General features: G+C 44.8%; 4 protein-coding genes across 4 annotated transcripts; 2 read left to right on the top strand and 2 right to left on the bottom strand.

Annotated features, from left to right (window-relative positions):
• Positions 1 to 328: 328 nt before the first annotated feature.
• Positions 329 to 652, bottom strand: LOC133628292 (scale keratin-like). Its single transcript, XM_062016075.1, has one exon. It carries the CDS (start codon positions 650 to 652, stop codon positions 329 to 331), a length of 324 nt encoding a protein of 107 aa, XP_061872059.1.
• A 2455-nt stretch (positions 653 to 3107) lies between these two features.
• LOC133628291 (scale keratin-like) lies at positions 3108 to 3431 on the top strand. The gene has a single exon (XM_062016074.1). The coding sequence runs from the start codon at positions 3108 to 3110 to the stop codon at positions 3429 to 3431; it is 324 nt and encodes a 107-aa protein (XP_061872058.1).
• Positions 3432 to 8416: 4985 nt separating this feature from the next.
• Positions 8417 to 8773, top strand: LOC104556621 (feather keratin 4-like). The gene has a single exon (XM_010200555.2). It carries the CDS (start codon positions 8417 to 8419, stop codon positions 8771 to 8773), a length of 357 nt encoding a protein of 118 aa, XP_010198857.2.
• Positions 8774 to 12312: 3539 nt separating this feature from the next.
• Positions 12313 to 12711, bottom strand: LOC104556617 (scale keratin). Its single transcript, XM_010200552.2, has one exon. It carries the CDS (start codon positions 12706 to 12708, stop codon positions 12313 to 12315), a length of 396 nt encoding a protein of 131 aa, XP_010198854.1. The 5' UTR covers positions 12709 to 12711.
• Between the last annotated feature and the right edge of the window lie 6589 nt (positions 12712 to 19300).

Genomic DNA, 19300 nt, shown 5'->3' with positions numbered 1-19300 from the left:
AAAAGCTACCAAAGAAAGGAATGCATGGTCTCAAACAACAGTATACATGGACCAGCTTCTGGTGCTTTCATGATCTGACAGTGGGAAAGAAATTTTGCAGGTCAGAAACTTAGTTTCTAAGAATGGAAAAGATATCTTTTGAGAAAGCTGACATTAAAAGCAAATGGAGCATTGGGAGGCCAAGCAGCAGAGCAGTTCCCATGGGGGCTGTGCAGCACCCATAGGTCCCACTGCTCCAGAGAGCCATGCTCCTCAGCTCAGCAGCACATCCAGGTCCTGCTGTCAGTTCTTCTGCTGTTCTTCTTGTGGTCTGCACCTTCTGCCATGCTTAGCAGGGCCCACAGCTCCCGTAGCGCTGGCTCAACGACGAGGAGGAGGAGGACAAGTAGCCCCCATAGACAAGAGAGCCCTGCAAGCCCCTGGGGCGATCCAGCCCCAGCGGGGCTGAGCTGCCCACAAAGCTCTCCTGAGGGCAGGAGCTGAGGATGGGGCCTGGGAAGGTGATGACCACCGGGGGTGGGTAGACCACAGCCCGGGAGTCCCCGCAGGAGGTGACACAGGGCTGGCTCCAGGCGTCGGCGATGGGCTGGCAGCAGGACACCTCGCACGGGGGGAAGCAGCGGGAGCTGAGCTGCTGGCTGCAGAACGACATCCTTCAGGCAGAGATGGACCTGCAAGGCACAGGGCAGCCTGAGTCACCCCACCACCTGCCACCACACACACAACCCTGCTCTGCCTCACCAGCAGCACACTCGGCTCAGCACGTGCCATGTGCACTGGCTCTGATAAGGCTCAGATGCTTCTTCTCTCCCTTCCCTTCCCTCTTTCCTCCCTCCCAGGCTGCTCCTCTCCCATTCTCTCCACACACTGAGCATCATCCAAGGTGTCCACCCCCAGAGTGACCTGTGGCAAACAGACTGGAGATCACCCAGCACTAGGTTTGGCAGCAAAATCCCTACATCTACCCCAGGTTGTGAAAGGAGAGTGTCTGCAAGGAAAAAGAGGCATAAGCAAGGCAAGATTCTAAAAGATTCAGTTAAACTTACTACAGAGTGATGCTTAAGTCAGAAAGATAAAGTGGGTTCCAAGTTAAGACAGAAGAGAGAAAAGAGCAGCTGCCGGAGGCTGTCTGTATGTGAGCCCCTTTTTATACCATTTCTTGGGCTCCCTGCTGATCACCACCACCTTCCTTTGCCTCCCCTGCAGCAGGGAGAGCTCAGGACAATAGTGATAATGAAAGGATCAGACTCACTTGGGTCAACGAAGAGAAGAAGCAAGTACCTGCAATCTGAGGGCTCCTGAGCCCAGAAGCCTTTATATAGCATCACCTGCATCGCCTGGGGGGGGATTGAGACATGTTTTGTGTTTCAGGCTTATTTCGAAACACAACAATCCACATCACTCCCAGGCTTCTATAATTGTTTTATTCATCTTTAGACAATTATCAGTTTCTTCCAACACCCTCTTGTTTCTTCCTTAAACTATTTGAAGTGGTTTCACTTCCTGCAGCATTTTGCTGATTTTACCAATGTGATAAAGGTGTTGGAGAATCACTTTATTGCAATCATTCCACGTGGATAGTGTTTTTCAAGCATTCCCCAAGTATCACAAGTAGTGGGATGTACTGTGGGCTCATTTTCTGCTCTAAATCCCTGCTGATAACGAGCTGAAGCACTGTAGGGCTTACAGTTGGAATAAAGATGGGAGATTTACTCCATCTGCCTTGTTCCTCATCCCAGCCACACACTGCTAGTTTGATACAGCACTCTAAAGCATGGAGATGACTTGTTTTGTGAATTCTTGCATATCTTCTGTATTTTCTGAGCAGAAAACCATGACCACACACCCTCACCCACTTCCCTCCAAAGCCTTTGCACCACAGCCCCGATTTACACAGGCCAGCACATCCTTCTGGCTGTGGCAATATTATGACCCTGTGTCTGATGTGAGGAAAATCCTTCAGTAACTGCTAAAATATTGAGGATTTTTTTCCTTTTACTTGGCTGTGAAGAGAATCAAGCAGTTTTTCTTAAGCTACAGAGGGATTGTGATGCTTTATCCTACGCTGCAGGACACCTGAGGTTGGGTTCTAGCCTCACATGCTTCCTTTTGTCCCCAAGGAGAGACTCTACTGTGAGAGCAGGTCTCAGGGGTCTTGGGTGTTTGCAGTGTCCTCTATGATTCAGTTTCTCAACACTGACCCACACCAGGACAGGAAAGGGATTAAAAGTCTTGCAAATTCCTCGTTAGTCCCAGAAAAAACATCACTAATGGTCCCCAAGAAGGTAACAAGATGTCTGGAGTGAAAACATTGTCATGAACATGGAGTATGAAAAGAGTTTGGGAAGCGGAAGTTTCAGTATCTGTAAGAAAAAAGTGATGAACAGGCATATTGCAAGTCAGCAGAGTGATTTCTGAGAAGGAAGAAGCCAGGGGGCCCCGAGGAAAGCCTGTGCTGAGTAACATTTGTCAACAGTGAGGAAACTATTTGCATGAATAGGAACCTGAGGAGTGATGTGTAATCTGTGTTTGGGAGCTTATTAAGATCTTGTTCATGAGGTGTCATGGACCAGTGGGCAGCCCAAGGAATGGTATAAAAAGGGCTCCCAGCACAGACATCTTCAGACTGCTGCTCTTGCCTTCTCTTCGTTGTCTTGAGTGAGTTTGAACCCACTTTATCTTTCTGACTTAAGCATCACTCTGTAGTAGGTTGAGCTGAATCTTTCAGAAATATTCTTCTTGCCTTGCTTATGCCTCTTTTTCCTTGCAGACACTCTCCTTTCACAACCTGGGGTAGATGTGGTGGGTTTTGCTGCCAAACCTGGTGCTGGGTGATTTCCAGTCTGTTTGCCACAGGTCGCTCTGGGGGTGGACACCTTGGATGATGCTCAGTGTGTGGAGAGAATGGGAGAGGAGCAGCCTGGGAGGGAGGAAAGAGGGAAGGGAAGGGAGAGAAGAAGCATCTGAGCCTTATCAGAGCCAGTGCACATGGCACGTGCTGAGCCGAGTGTGCTGCTGGTGAGGCAGAGCAGGGTTGTGTGTGTGGTGGCAGGTGGTGGGGTGACTCAGGCTGCCCTGTGCCTTGCAGGTCCATCTCTGCCTGAAGGATGTCGTTCTGCAGCCAGCAGCTCAGCTCCCGCTGCTTCCCCCCGTGCGAGGTGTCCTGCTGCCAGCCCATCGCCGACGCCTGGAGCCAGCCCTGTGTCACCTCCTGCGGGGACTCCCGGGCTGTGGTCTACCCACCCCCGGTGGTCATCACCTTCCCAGGCCCCATCCTCAGCTCCTGCCCTCAGGAGAGCTTTGTGGGCAGCTCAGCCCCGCTGGGGCTGGATCGCCCCAGGGGCTTGCAGGGCTCTCTTGTCTATGGGGGCTACTTGTCCTCCTCCTCCTCGTTGTTGAGCCAGCGCTACGGGAGCTGTGGGCCCTGCTAAGCATGGCAGAAGGTGCAGACCATAAGAACAGCAGAAGAACTGACAGCAGGACCTGGATGTGCTGCAGAGGAACTCTGCAAAGCCTTGGGCACCCATGACTCCCAGATAATTCCTTGGGAGCTATGGGTGCTGCTCCCCCATAGGTCCCACACTTTTGCTTCTCCTTCTTATGCTCTTTTTGCTTGTGATATTTTTTGTTGTAAACCTGCAACTGGTTTCTCCAAAATGTATGCTTTCCATTCTTACAGTAAGGGTGAGATGCTGGGTCATTTTGTGCTCTAACCTCTCTGTGAATGTACTGATGTTCTGGTTTTATGTTCAACCTAGATGATCTAACACAACTGACACCAGGGAAGTTGCTTTCTCTCCCATGTGTTTGGCTTTTCTGCTCAACAAAGCCTTACTGCATGCTGCAAGGAAAGAGCTTGGTTGGCAAATTTGTTGTAGAGAAGAAAGAATTCCTCGGTGACAAACTGCTTGTAATCTTATCTGAGAAACTGGAGCCCTTCCTTAGGTTTTGTTTGGTATCAGTGTAACTGCTATTTCTTTTTCCCCAATAAAAATCATACTGCATCCTAATATGAGAATCTCTTTTTGAGTCTTTCTTCACACCTCTCTCCCTTACATCCCTTTATTGGCTGATGATTACAAATGCACCTGCAGGCATAGGGCCAGGGTATGTCCTGCCCAACACGTAATTCCTCCTTCCCAGAAGCTGGAACCAGAATCAGCATCTTTAACATCATCATACAAATGCCTTTGCTCTGGGAATTATGTGTGTTTCTGACATCTAAGGAGAATTTGTTAATAGAACTGAAGCCTCCACAAAAGGAGCTGCTGACAGCTGGGGAATCTGCCCCTGAGGAAGCTTGGGACAGTTTGGGATCTTCTCAGAAAAAGATCAGCCTCCAAAATACACTTCCATCTTGGCAGTAACGTTATGTCAGGAGGTCTCAGATATGTTTCAATGATTCTGGTCTGGAAAAGGCACCCCAGTTTTCAGAACAAGTTGAGGATATGCCAGCACTTGAGCTCAGAGAGGTGAACTCACCTCGTCTAGAGGGGATGGAGATAACTGTGGTTTACTCAGCTTGAGTCACACTCTCACACAAACCACAAGAGAGCAGTGCTGAGTCTTACATCATCCCTGTGAATGTTTATTTTGTGGTCCCAGCAAGGTTTTGTGGGCATTCCAGCAACAAGAGTTTAATATGTTCACATCAACAGCACTCATGTCGTTTTGGCTTGAAGTCTACTCGTACCATGGCATAAGTCTCATCAAGATCTTTGAAACACTGTTCTTCAAACAGAAAGTGCTGCCCAGTCCCTCCTTGCTGGCGGTTACTCCTTTTCCATGGCATTCTCCTTCTCTCAGATGGCTCAGTCAGTCGTGTGCTGTTATTTGACTCCTCCTAGGGTGTAGTAGACACGCCAGTACAACCTGGCTGTGCTGTGTTTCCAGATGAGACCGATTCCACCCACATTGGATGAGATACAGTCTTGGATGGATGACTCCAAACTCATCCACCATGGAACAATTTGCACTGAAATGCATGGGCATCCTGAGCAGAGCCTGGATTTCATTTACAAGCTGAAATGAAGGGTGTCCCTCTGCTGTTCCCGACATGGTGTTCATCCAAACTACCCAAGAAGAGTTTTTAGTCCTGCTTGTAAAGAAACAATAATAACAAATCAATGAATGGGAGCTTTTCAGGTACACTTGAATGTCTTTTTTTGGTGACGTTACAATAAAATTATGTACTTGATACAGATAACAAATATTTAATCTTCATTTAGCAAATGAGTTTGATTTAGGTACAATATCTTGTGTTCATCCAGTTAATGGGTTTGATGATTGTTTGTTCGCACACCACGGACCCAGCAGTGCTGTGATTGTTCATGAGGAATCTATACAAAGGTAGTTCACATCACACTAACTTGGCTTTTCACAAAGCTGTTTGTCTCTGTGTGTTTTACTCCTTGTGCTGGCAAAAAAAAAAAAAAAGTCTGGGAATGGTTTAAGTTGGTAAAGCACACGAAACTTCTATTAAATGGGAAAAAACCACCCCACTAGAATGGCATCCAGATGCCACTTTGTGGGTCTGTCAAACGACAGGACCAAAGCACGTGGCTGTAACCCTAAACATGGTGAGTCAAAAGAAGCAGTTTGGGGTGTCAGCAGGATTGTGTAGTTCCCTTTGCCCTTTCAGGAAGGCAGAAGGGTTGGGAGAGAGATGCATCTCCAAGAACTATGTGGCTCATTCGTAGGTATCTGGAGGTATATGTCATCACTGTCATCACCATCATCACCTGCTTCCAGACAGAGTGAGATCAGGTGTGGCTGAGGCAGAAAGAGCAGACTGTGTGGGTTGTTTGCCCACAACATCTCTTCTTCCCTCTGTTTCTATTCATGTTTCGTGTTTATGTAAATCCCCTACCATAAAATATCAGTAGCTTAAGGAGTGTCTCCATAGGCATTGCTAGGAAACAACACTGAGGGAAAATCCCAAGGCAGCCCTGGAAAAGAGGCTTCCTCACCTTCCTTACATGGAACTGGAGTGTTGGAAACAGTTCCCAAAGGGACAAATTGGAATCCAATTAACAGTTTAGAACAGAAGTTACTCAAAACCAGGGATTCAACCTTAAATCCCTGGAAGAGGATAGATTTTAGAGGGGAAGAAACCATCTTCTTGAGGTTAAAAAAAGCATTTGTAGATGATGTCAACATGAAATGGACAGACTCTATTGAAAATAGCTTTGTCAGCCAACAGCTGAAGTCAGGGTACTGGATCTGAGGAAGAAATCTGCTGAAGTAAGCAGCCAATCATCTGCATCATCTGCACTGTAGGATTCCAGCCCAAGGTTTTCCGTGGGTGATGCATGACATCACTCCCTGACCTGTTTCATCCCAAACTATGAATTGTTTATCCCTCAGAAGCCCTGAAATCTTCAGCAATGATCCTGTGAAGTCCCTGACAATGAGAGCTGGACATGAGTTTCTCATTGTCCAAGGCTCCTGTTCCCTCTGCCCGGGATGGAAAACAGCAGCTCCCAGCTTATAGGTTACTTCACCTGTACTTCTAAAGCTTGAAGTAGGATATGTACTTTGTGGTTGTTTCTTGGCCAGAAAGACAAGAACAAACTCTTCTCGTTTCCAGACTCAGTAGGAAGGTGCCTGTGGAGTCTAATGTGCCTCATATCAGAGTCATTGGAATTAATGTGCGTGGGTACAGTGGATAAATTGCACAATGACCCCTTACTGTAGCATGACTTGGAAAAGTGGGATAATATCTCTGGTATGTCAGCATATGGTGTTTATGGATAAACCTCTGAGCAATCTGTGCTCCCATGAGGCAATCAGAGAAATAGGAAAAGGCAACAAAAGAGCAAAAATCACCTGCTGGAGTAATGACAAGAGTGCAGCAGTAATCACCATGGCTGAGCAAAATAATTACTCTATCTGGGGCAGTTACAGGTGGAGTGAAGTTTTGTTTGATAATGTACTAGAGCATCATACATGAAGAATGTTTCATACCCTCCTGATTGCCTAAGAAAAGGTATAAAAGCACCCACAGTTGTGAGCTGCTCTAACCATTTCTCCTTCGTCCTGACTCGCTCTTTGCTGTGAAGGGGTAAGTCTGAGCCTGACATTGTTGCTGTTACAAGACTTCTTGTTCAGGATTTTAACTGAAACAAACCTGTTTGGGGCTTTCTTTCAACAAGAGACATTTCCTACTTATTCAGTGGCAGGAGCTTTCAGAGCAGTTGCAGCTTTGGGATATTCAAACTTGTTTACAGGGAAATTCAGTGAATTCCTGTTTTATCCTGCCTTTATGAATCTGTTTTTCTTTGTTCACATTGACTTGCAATGTTAACTACCACAAAGAGTTAACTCTCTCAGAATGAACTAGGAAGCCACCATTAGCAAGAATGTTCTGTCCTATGCAATCATTCCTGAATTGGTTTGAAACCTGTCATGCTTTACATCATGTATTAGTTATGGTCAGGACTTTATTCCTTCTCTTTATTCCCAGCCTTTCATTTGATGGGTTTTAGTGAGGCAGGACAGAGATCAAGGGGAGCTGCAAATTGATTTTATGAAGGATCAAATGATCTTATAATTGCAGAGCTCCTAGTTCTTCCACAGTCATCTATCACCTCAATCCTCTTTAGCAGGTGGGACCATATTCACAGGAGCCTTAGTTATACTGGAAGCCTCACTGATACTGCATTCCCACCCAAATCTGGGATATTGTGCCAAGCAAACTGTATGAACTCTTCAGGGATGTGTCTGTGACTCATTCTGTCTGTGTAAAGAGCAAGCAGGGAAGCCCTGGTGCCAGCTGTAGCATCTGAAAGACTGGGGAATAACACTCATGAGCAACCAGGCTTGACTGAGTTTAAACCCTGTCTCTCCTGTTACATCACCAAATGGCCCTGGGCAATGCATTCACTTCTCAGCCTCAGTTACCTCTTCCTTGAAGCTGGAATAACAACTTGCCTCATACAGTTGTAATGATTATAGGTGGTGCAGAACCAGCCCAGGATGTTACTGTGTGAGTTCTAGCTGGTGTTTCTGCTCTTTTCTGCAGTTATTTATAACAGAAATGGCCAAGTGCTGCAGTAAGTCGGATTCAAATGGGAACAGTGGAAAGGAGAAGTGGGAAAGGACAAGAAATAGCTTGAGTTCAGACACGTTATTTCCATCATTGTTAAAGACGTTTTTATGTCTCAAGTTGGCTCCATAATTAGGAGTCAAAAGAAACAGAGGGTTTTTTTTCCAGGGGAGAGGAGGAGGGCATGAGAAGGTGAGAAAAGGGACATGTCTGCTGAGACAAAACTGAAACCTTCACCATCCTTCTGGTCTTCTTGCAATCTCTTGTTCTTTCTCTTCCAAGCACATTCTCCATTACATTGGTATCTGAGCTTTCAGCCCCGTGTTGCCTCTGTGCTGTGTGTTTCAGATTTATCTCCATTCCCTGAAGATGTCGTTCTGCAGCCAGCAGCTCAGCTCCCGCTGCTTCCCCCCCTGCGAGGTGTCCTGCTGCCAGCCCATCGCCAACGCCTGGAGCCAGCCCTGTGTCACCTCCTGCGGGGACTCCCGGGCTGTGGTCTACCCACCCCCCGTGGTCATGACCTTCCCAGGCCCCATCCTCAGCTCCTGCCCTCAGGAGAGCATAGTGGGCAGCTCAACACCATCCAGTGTTGGGAGCTGGTTTGGATCCACGAGCTCTCTGGGTCCCACTGGTTCCTATGGCTCTAGGAGCTTGTACAATTATGGGAGGTCATATTCGTCCTATGGATCCAGTAGTTATGGTTTTGGGAGCTGCAGACGATGTTAAATGTGTGATCAACAAGGAGCAAGGAGCAACCAGCCAATGTGGAGGAAGATGTGCCCCCACAAACCCTGTCACTGGCATTGCTTTCCTGGAGTGTGAACTGTGCATCTCTTGAAAATCACACTTGCATGTAATTCTCAAGCCAACTATTTAATTTAGGGGTGGTTTTTTTTGGCTATTCTTTCCAGTGGTTCCTGATAATAATGGTCTCAAATTAGTTATATCAATCAACTTTAGCTTGTTGGTAGTGGGCCAAGACTGTGTAAGTCCTCCCATGCCATGTGGAAGACATAGCCCTGGAGCAATTCTTTGCTTTGGAGCCTTTCATGAGACCCTGACCCTAATTGTTCTCTGTTTTTAATTCTCAAAAAGACCTTTTACTTCTTACCTTCTCATTAAATTCCTGTGCATCAAAATTCTGAGCTTTCTTGTCTTGTTTTTTGTTCACCACCTTTGGTTGATGTAACATTCTGGTTGAGCACCAATCTCACATGTGAGACATCACAGTTTGCTTTCTTTCAACACCTAAAGCTGGAAGGTGACCAGTCCCTTTGAGCTGCACTAAGCAGAATGGCTGCCTCCTGCCCAAAAATAACTTCATGCAGGATAAACATGTTTTGTAACCCTTACAACTGAGTTGGAAACTTCCTCCAGGCCAGGTGTGGTTACAGTGCGTACATGCTAGCAAGGAAAGTCAAACACACAGGTGACTTTGAAGAACTTCCTTGTGTCTCACTACTTGCCTGAGGCTCTGATTTAATTATGTCCCCATACACTGTTTTCATCATTCTTTACATTGTTTGAAGACAGCAGGTAACAATCTTGTGGGTAGAACTTTCCTTCAAACAGCCCACAGGAATTTCAAACCAAATGGGAAATCTTTGCTGGAATTCTGTGAGTTCTTCGAACTTTCCTATTCCTCTCAATTCTTGGCAACCCCAGTGAAAAGCAATAAAAGGACAATTCTTCGTTCTTTGCTGCAAACACATATCATACATTTTCCATCTCAGGAACTTCATAACTGAATTTCAGGGTACTCACAGATGACTGTGGATTCTGGGCATCTGCAGCACTTCTCTTTGTTCAACAGCAACAAGGTTCCAGGCTGCCCTGTGTGTCCTCTAGAGCTGTTTTTCTGCTGAAGAAATTTGCATATAATTAGTATAAGTATTCAGAGACATCCACCTCACCCTTGCAATGCCATCAGGCACTCCTCAACACTCCTCTCCTCCCTGTGTGAAGCTGCTCTTCCTAGGAATGCCAGCAGTGTACTGACAAGCTTTGCAATACCTGAACAGGCTAATTCCAGGCAAAACCCAGGCTCATGCTGGAGAAATTTGTTTGGACAGGATCAAGTATGTGGTAATAACTTCAAAGGGTTTGGAGGTGTGACACCACATATAAAATTAGCCAAAATGAAATGAGGCTACTATGAGGTAGCCAGACAACACCTTTTTTTCTTGTTAGGATGTGTCTGAAGGCTTTGTCTTGTTCTCATATTGCTTCTGTCTCTAGTGCACTGCGTGATTATTCTTGGAGTCACTAGGATGTTGTTAAAAAAACACCCCAGGATTAATTTTGTGCACTAAAGCAACCAGATCAGGTGTTTTTAAGACATTTTACTGTGGTGTTGATCACCCCAGAAGTCTTCTTCTCAATATTTCCCTCTTAAAACAGAATTACACTATGAGGTCTGGTGCAGTTCTTGGTCAACCACGGGCAATCCAGACTGATGACTGTTGACACCAGCAACTCAGACTCCTGTTCCCCCTGCCATTGAAACAGGTAATCACCAAGAATGGGAAGCAACAAGAAATGAAGTGGCTGTGTCTCACTTTGAGCTATAGAGGGCACTACATTCTCCTCTCTCTCTTGTCTGAGTGTGTTTTGAACACGTGTTTTTAGTCTAGTACAAGGTAAGGCTATTGGTAAATGAGATGCAATCAGAAGTTGATTCATAAAGATGATGTAAACACAGCCTTGAATGATATGTCCTCCCCACACATTAAATTGCAGTTCAGGACAGGTCTCTGTGGGAGTTAAGCCTTTCATGTTTGATTTAAATAGGTGGATTTACTAAATATTTAGTCACTCCTAGAGCTTAATGGTTTTTATGCAGTTCAGTCTCACCTCACTGTTAAATAGCCTGCAGGCACAGTAGCTCAACATAACAGGACCAGAAATATGCCCTGCTGAATGCCAGCTTCCTTCCAGGGTTTGATTCTGGAGGAACTGGCAAAGTGTTCACTTGCAGTCAACTGTTCATCAGCTTTGCAGCTGAGGGATCTGGATTTGAACATTTCAGATGCTCCAACAGAGACACCTGAAGAAAGGAATCTCTCTTTCTAACTCAACCTCCCCTTTTACTGAAAAACCAAATGACATCAGAAGCCATGTCTTGAATCCTTTGTGGTTTTTGGAAGTGTTCATGGCCAGGTTTGCTTTGAGCAACCTGCTCTAGTGGAGGTTGTCCCTGCCCATGGCAAGGATTGTTGTTCTTTAAAGGTCTTTTCTAACTCAAACAGTTCCTGGAACAGAGCAATGATGCTCATGCTTTGCTTGTCCTGTCTATTTACTCTGGAAGCACTTGAGGGCAGTGATTTGCTTTGTTCTTTCTCTGTACAGCATTCAACATGCAAGTTGATTACAATTTGAATTGGCTACATCACTAGAAGCTCAGAAGCATGGAGTGCTCTGTTGCTCCTGATATTTACTGTACTACAGTTATTTCTTAGAGGGAACAGAGATTTTCCCTGTTTCTTACTGAGGTGAAAGGCTGGTGGCTGCAAGGAGGTGTAAGCAATAGCTGATGGAGACGTCTGGAGTTTAAGTAATGATGAGCAATGTCAGTGCTGGACATTGAGCATTGCATCTGTGAATTTACAGGTGCAAATTTACTTTTGGAAAGTACTCTGCTGGGCACCACCTTAGTGGCATTAATAGTCACGCTGAGCTCAGCATGGAAACCCCCAATTCTCTGTTTGGATGGTCATGGGAAGGTCCCACTGAAACCACAGTTAGTCAAAATACTGTGCTTGATCCTGTCTATGGTGGGGCGATATTACCCAGGACAGGATTTGGATAAAGGGAGAAAGAGAAACCAGAAGGCTGCTATGTGATGCAACAAAATTTAATGAGCAAGAAATGCCTGTGTTTGCAAAGCAAGAAATGGCAGAAGATGAGAAATCTCTTTTTTTCCTGGACAATTTCAAAGAACGTTCAACAAATGTCCTGCTCAGAGATATTGCTGTCCCCAGCTGGCTTTGGTCTGTCCACTGTGCTACTACTGATGAAGATACTTGTCATTGTGACTGCTGTCCGTACAGAAAACGTTGCCCCATGATGGTTAAAAACAGTGAGAAAGCCAGAACGGGCAGCAACAACGAACCAGAAACTGAAGAGTAAACGTGAAGTAGAAGAAAGATCAGAAATGCTGAGTGGCAGTAGCTCCACGGCAGGGCTGAAGGAGTGCTGAACCCCATCCTCATTGCTTTGCGTTTATGCCTTCATGCTGTGGCTCTTCCGAGACTGCTCTGTCAGCTTTAGCAGGGCCCACAGCTGCTGCGGAGGAAGCGGCTGGAGCGGCGGGACGGGTAGGGGCCGCAGAACCCACTGCCAAGGGTAGGGAGGGCTGGGCTCCCGTATCCATACTGGGCCCCATATCCCAGAGAGCCCCCATAACCATAGAGGCTTCCAGCATTGTAGAGACCCCCCAGCCCTGTAGAACCCCCGAAAGTGGGTGCTCCGGAGGATCCCACCACGGCTTGCTGAGGGAAGGAGCTGAGGATGGGGCCAGGGAAGGTGACAACAACAGGAGGGGGCTGGATCAGGGCGGTGGAGTCGGGGCACTGGCGCACACACGGCTCGTTGCAGCTGTTGGCGATGGGCTGAGGGACGGCGATGCCGCTGGAGGTGGGGCACAGGTCGTAGCAAGACATTTCTTTGCAGGGATGAAGGTGAGCCTTAAAAGACAAGAGCAGAGAGCTGAGTGAAAACAAAGCACAAGCTCTGCTGGAACAACAGGTCAAGGTTTGGCATTGGGCTGTTAGGGAACAGACACAATGATCACCCGATGTGCTGTTCACAAACTTGCCCATCAACCAGCATTGCTCTGAGCTTCCCCATCCCACAGTCCCTGCACTTGTCACAGAGGAACTGATTGCTGGTGGCATATTTTTTACTGCAACACCAGCATTCATCCCTGGTAAGTGTGAATTGCAACCCAGGAGCTGCAGGAGCTACACTAGACCCAATCTCCTTGTTACACTGAATGGGACAGAAGCATGTTTTGTCTTGGGAGAGATGGGATGGAATCAAGAACCCAGCACTGCATTAACCACACATTTCCTCCCCATTTCCTGGTCCTTGCTTCTTTTCAAGCTCTTTTGGAGTAACACACTTTCAGTTATTCCCTTTTAGTTCTACATTCTCTCAATGTCTGTAATCCCTCTGGTAAAACCCCCAAAGCATTTGAGCCTAAGGATGAATTCATATACTCAATGTAATAAGTAAATGTACCCTATAAAATATTTCTACCCAAATATTTCTCAGCATAGTAGTGTAATTTCATATGGAGTGTGGGGCAGGCTGGTAAAAGTAAGGTCCCAATTTCCTTCATGAGATAAAACTAGTTTGCACATTACCATTTCAACTAAATGTTGCAACTAAATAACTCATCTGGATCTGGGTTTACAAATGGACATATGACAAACATCCTGGATCAGACCATTTGTCTCTTGTTACTGTCTCTGGTGAAAATAACTAGGGCTTAAAGTAAGTAGGATTAGCTTTACCTATCCATAAAAACTAATTACAAGCTAGGGTTATTTTGCAATCAAATTCCCATGAGACAGTGCTCTTTCTTCAGCTGGATCATTAAACAGCTTAGGACATGGACATACCTCTCTGTTCCATTTGTTAACTGAAATGGTACAGGAGAATTGTCTATTTTAAACCTTATGCCACCCTACATTTTCAATCTGCTAACAGCACAAGAAACCCTAGATATCAATTATAGTGCAATAAACGTCTCAAACCCTCATCTTGACTCCTAAAGCTGAGCAGTGCCACGGCTTGGCAACAGACTTAACTTTAAAAAAGGAGAGAAAGAACAAAGAGGCTCAACAAATAGTCCTAAAACATCCAATGTTACAGCAGTGAACACTGTTTCATGCTCCACTACAAAAACATTCGGGCATTTAGCAAAAACTTAAGTGGCATCAGACTTACCTGATGTAGAGTAGTCAGGAGAAGGAGATGGAATAGGTCTGGGTATCTGCTCCTTTTATACAGTGCTTCAGATTGCCTGGGGGGCTCTGAGGCACACTGTACACATGAAGTCATAATCCACCAACCAGCCCAAATCTGAGGCACATACAGCTTCCCAAAGTGATGAAATTCTTTTTTGCTTACTGTTTGCAAAATCACCCTAAATCTCTGAAGAGCATGATATGCACATTCCAGCTCTCAGAGCTCTTTCATCTTGAAGCCTAATTGACCAGCTTCATTGCTGGTATCATTCCACCCTACTCGCTGGCGTTGCAGGAGGAATTAAACTGGTTCTATTTATTTAACACTTCCTTCATTAAGCTTCCCATAATGATTTTAATCAGAGCTATAACCTGCTGTCATATACATGTTTGTATTTAAGTGCTTTAGATCTAAGCTGCAATCTAATCTACTCACACATTTTGCAATGAAATGTTTAGTGAAGTGAAAGGCACCTTCTGGTCCTTTCCCCACTCACAGCCACGAAACACAAGAGAGGTCCTGTGTCTGTGCTAATTTTCTGATGGTCTTTCATTTAGAAATCCTGACTTTTCCTTGCTGCTTGACAAAACCAGTAGAAAACAGAGTATTATAGTACCTGAAAGGATGTTAAAACCAAAGGCTCAAGCAGGTTTTTGAGGAATATCAGTATTTTCCTCCTGCAGGTGATTATCTCACAGGTTCAGCTGAAAATCTAAACTGATAAATAGTTACTAGCTCCTCTGTTTTGACTGTGCACAAAACACAAAGCAATGATGAAGCAGGTGCAAATTCCTCAGCTAGTCTGTGAAGTTGCCTTTCTGTCCATTCACTCAGTTGATATCTTCCCTTCCCTTTTGTTCATATCATGCAGTTTTGCCCTTACTCCTTCACCTTACAAAGGAACAGAACCAAAGTTTCACTAGATGTCAAACAAACAATTTTTGAGCATTTATTTCCCAGACTGATGGGGTAAATGGAAGGAAAAGCAATGGAATTATCCAAAGAACAGTTATTGCAACAATGGATTCCTTTTCCCCCCTTTTTTCTCCTGACTCAGGATATCACCTGCAGAGTGCTTATTGTTGCAGAGCCCAATTTTGATTGCTCAGGTTCCAAGAGACTTGTCATTTGAAATTGCTCATCCTTCCTCAATACTTAGTGGGGAGGGACAAGAATTTCTGCCAGACAATTCATCCTCAGATGCTTACCTGACCAGAATCAGTATCACCCTGCAAACACAACAATTTTCCTTTTGATGACTGTGGAGACAGAGGAACAGCTAAACTGAAACACCCAACTTTTAAACAGGGGAGGTTTAAAACCCCTTTTTGTAACAAAAACATTGTTTGATGAGATGTGTCTCACCTATATTCCCATATTCTGAACCTGCCTGTGCCTCCTCCAGCCTCAGAAATCCTCCTTTACCTCTGGATTGGTTGGTTGTCAAATGATAAACACTGCAGCATTTCTACCAGTTCTACTTAAATTATGAGGTTCTTAAGCCAGACTTTGGGATAACCTACGGGGGCTCACAAGAGCAATGACACTCACCAAGGGTTGTTCAAACACTTTTTTCTTGTGTTTTAAGCACTTCCCAAACCCCCCTTAGTAGTTTGTGTGTGAAGTGGTGAATCATTATTGTAATACAAGTATGTATTGTAATATAAGTCTCTGCAGCACAAAGATCTGCAACACCTGCCAGTTTTGAAAGCTTTTCCCAGGACTTTCCTCATGTAACTGTGAGGGATCTACCTTTCTTCTGTGATTTAAGCACATACTTAGCTTCCAAAACCAAATATATATTGAAGAAGCTGACTGTAATCTGTCTAAGACTGTTTACCTTTGTTGCTACCAATGAATTTACCTCTACAGTGTGAAGAAATAGAAGAACTGTGTAGCCTGGGAGACAAAACGTGTCTTTGGATGATTCTAAAAAGTACTTTGCAACAGATCTGTTCTTATTTTTCATCTGAAAAGTGCAGGATGGTCCTGTCCAAATCTGAATTCCAACTCCATGTAAGGGTTGCTGATTTCACAAGAAAAGACACTGCATTTTATATCACTTGTTCTTTATCTAGCATGGGTAAGGAAAAATGGAAAGAAAACCTGCACATGAAAGCAGATGGTAACAATGATTAGCATTTAAGCCACCATCATTATGTCAAGTAATAAAAGAAGAAGTAAAGAAATGAAGCCAGCATGATTCCTCCTGTCATTCTAATGTATTTAATGGAGCATTACCACGACTGAATCTTGCCAATTAAGCCCTAAGATGAAAGAAATATTTGTTCTGTAATTTGCATTTAAGGCAGCGTAAGGATTTGAAGCGACTAATAAACTTGAATATTGAGCAAAAGGATTTCATCACTGTGAGGTGAACCATGTGTGATAAACGTGGGCTGGTGTTAATGGGAGTCCCAGGTTCTTCTTGAGGAAAGGTATAAAAGGTCCCTCCTCAGGACTGCATGGGATTTACTCCTCTCGCCTTCTTCTTCTCAGAGCCAGCTTTTTTCTAGGTGTCAAACTCTTCTGTAGATTTAAGCTGGCCCTCTTTTGTCCTGTGTGAGGAGACAGTGGTATATGCAAGTTTTAAGGGCTAAGCTGGTATTTTTCCCCAATGGATTGTACAGAAACTCTGTGAGCTCAGATCTCAGGGTTATAATCTGCTAAAGAGATACCAAGACCCTAGACTGTATTCTTACAAACTGCTCTGTCCTGCACCACAAAGGCCTCAGTCACAGACATGGTTAACAGAGGATACGTCCTCTAAATATTCAGTTACTTGGTCTTTCAGTTGCTCTTCCAATTAGTTTGTATGGAAGAAAGCCAAAGCTTATTTCTCAGCCTCCAGAGTGTCAGGAACAGTTCACTGAATAACTGCATTGGGATCTGTACACTAAACTTCAAACCATGGGGAACTGGCTCCTACCGGGTGCAAGGTATAAGATAAAAGCGACTGTCTGTCTGAGGAATAATGTGAACTTCTACACTCCTGTGTGTCACTAAGCAATCATTAACCATTACTTAAAAATCATTCTTCTTAGAGGGCTTAAACAAATGTGAGGAACTGTATCCACAGCAGCAAGCAGATCTTGGTGTGGCAGCTAGAATTAGGTGGGATGGATCTGGAACTAAATCAGTGTGGCTGAGGATCCAGACTGCTGTGACTTTCTCATTTCTGTGAGGTCTAAGCTTCTCCCCCTGGACCAAGGAACTTTGTGCTGTGTTACACTCACACTTAGTCATGTCCCAGTTGGCCAAATCATGTCCAGTGCTGGCACCAACTGCTCTGACCTGAGGGCAGAGGCTTCAACCACAATTCACTGTCATTACCTTACCAGCCCAGACGCTTAATTCCTTCCTTCAGGACAGCATGGATCTGTTCTAGCACCCATACTTAAGGGCTCCTTTTGTTGAGGGAATTTTTGTCATGATAGTCTTTACCACAACAGAGTTTCTAACAGATTTTCAGGTCCTGTCAGCAGAACATCCCTTCTGGCTGTTGTTTTGATACTAGATACCACTGTAGGAGCTGTGGGTCTTGCTGGAAGAGCTATTCGATTTACCAGAGACGACTAAGTAAAAACAAATAACAGGCAGATTTCTAGCTGACATTTTAGGGAATGAGTGCTGGGAGCTGTGCTGTGTGCCCTGCCCAGCTGCAGAGAGTGGAGCTGGGCATGTGCAGAGACTCTTGCCTTTCTTTCTTTGTGTTGTGCCTCCCGTTTCTGGTAGGATGTTCTGTGAACACACCATGCTTAGCCACACTTCTCACTGTCATAAAACACATAGCCTGAGATGTTTTGGCAGCTGAACCACATAAAGGAAACTGCCTTGCAAGATAAGCATCTACTTGCATCAGGAGACTGTTACATGCTTTACTGATAACCTAAAAAGACATGCCATGGATGATGCACTGTGTTTGATCAGCTTTAGGCTACCTATATAACAGACACAAATTGCCAAGCACCTAAATCCACGTATGTGCTTTGAATCTGATGGCAAGAATGCACTTTCAAACCATTAGTGGGTAGTTTGAGGCATTTGAAAAGACTTGTTCCCTGGAAGCTCAAAAATACTATTGTCCAAAAAAAAAGACTCCTAAGCACCTCAAAGGCTGAGAATCCCACCTCATGATGTAGACATCTACAGCACAGAGTCTGCATTATTACAGGAGGAGATGGATTAATAACTTCTGTTGGAATCTCAAGGAAGTGACTGGAATAATGCCGGGTACTAATTTTCCTCGAGTCCTCACAAGATGAGACAGTTCTCTGTAATCCAAAGCAATGTTTAGATCCTTACTACCAATACATTTGAAAGGGCTCCTAGACTCCAACAATGAACGCCACAGTTTCATCATCTTGATGGGGTTACAGGCGTTTGAAATTGAGACAGGTGACCAATATTGGCCATGTGCCTCCATCTGCTCAGATATAAAAGCTGTTCTCTCTCATAGCTCTTCCAAATACTTCCCTTGACTTCTTGGTGACTTGGATGAGCCTGACTTTATTGCTATCAATGTAGATTTTTATTGCTGGTTTCAACTTCAGTTGATCTTCATCATCTACACTGTTGAGTGTTTGTGTTGCCTTGGATGCAGAGGCAATCATTGGAACAGAGGTTCTAATGCTGCCACTGAGGTGGCAGAGATATCTGTTTCTTGTGGAGGGTCCTTATGGGGTTCTCAGTGTCAGAAACACTCGATTCAGGAGCTGCCAGGTAACACTCTTAGTCTTCTGCTTTAGTTTTAGGTTGTCCTGCAAGAAGCAAGTCAGTTGGACTCGATGATCCTTGTGAGTCCCTTCTAACTTGAGATATTCTTTGATTCTTACTTCAATGCACTCTGTTCCAAAGTTTGCATATGAGGGCTAATGTTTAATGAGGACATCACCACTGCAGCCATTCATGCAACCTGAGATGAACAAATGATGCACCTGAGGGTTGTGTCTGTTGTCCTGGTGCAGTTGTTCTTTCGTTTCTTGCTTTCACATTCTTCCTCAGAACCCTGCTAAGGACTTGCAGGACATAACAAGAGGAGAAGAGTAAAATCACCCTTGGAGAAAAGAACTAGGTTTAGATGGGAGAACAGGGGCTGTATTCTTCTGTTGACCAAGGACTCTGGGTTTGTCCTGGGAATAACAAATTGAAATGAGGTTTTTTTGAAAACATTAAGGACTAAAACACTGTTGACAGGGAAATTGTCAAGGTTGGAGCCATCCAGGGGCATCATAAGTGGGAACTGGAATAATAATGCTACCATCTTTCCTTTATTGCCTT

Source organism: Colius striatus, chromosome 29 (genome assembly GCF_028858725.1).
Source record: "Colius striatus isolate bColStr4 chromosome 29, bColStr4.1.hap1, whole genome shotgun sequence".
Taxonomy (NCBI): domain Eukaryota; kingdom Metazoa; phylum Chordata; class Aves; order Coliiformes; family Coliidae; genus Colius; species Colius striatus.
Note: the sequence above shows the minus strand (reverse complement) of the source record. Positions and strands in the feature narration are given on the sequence as shown.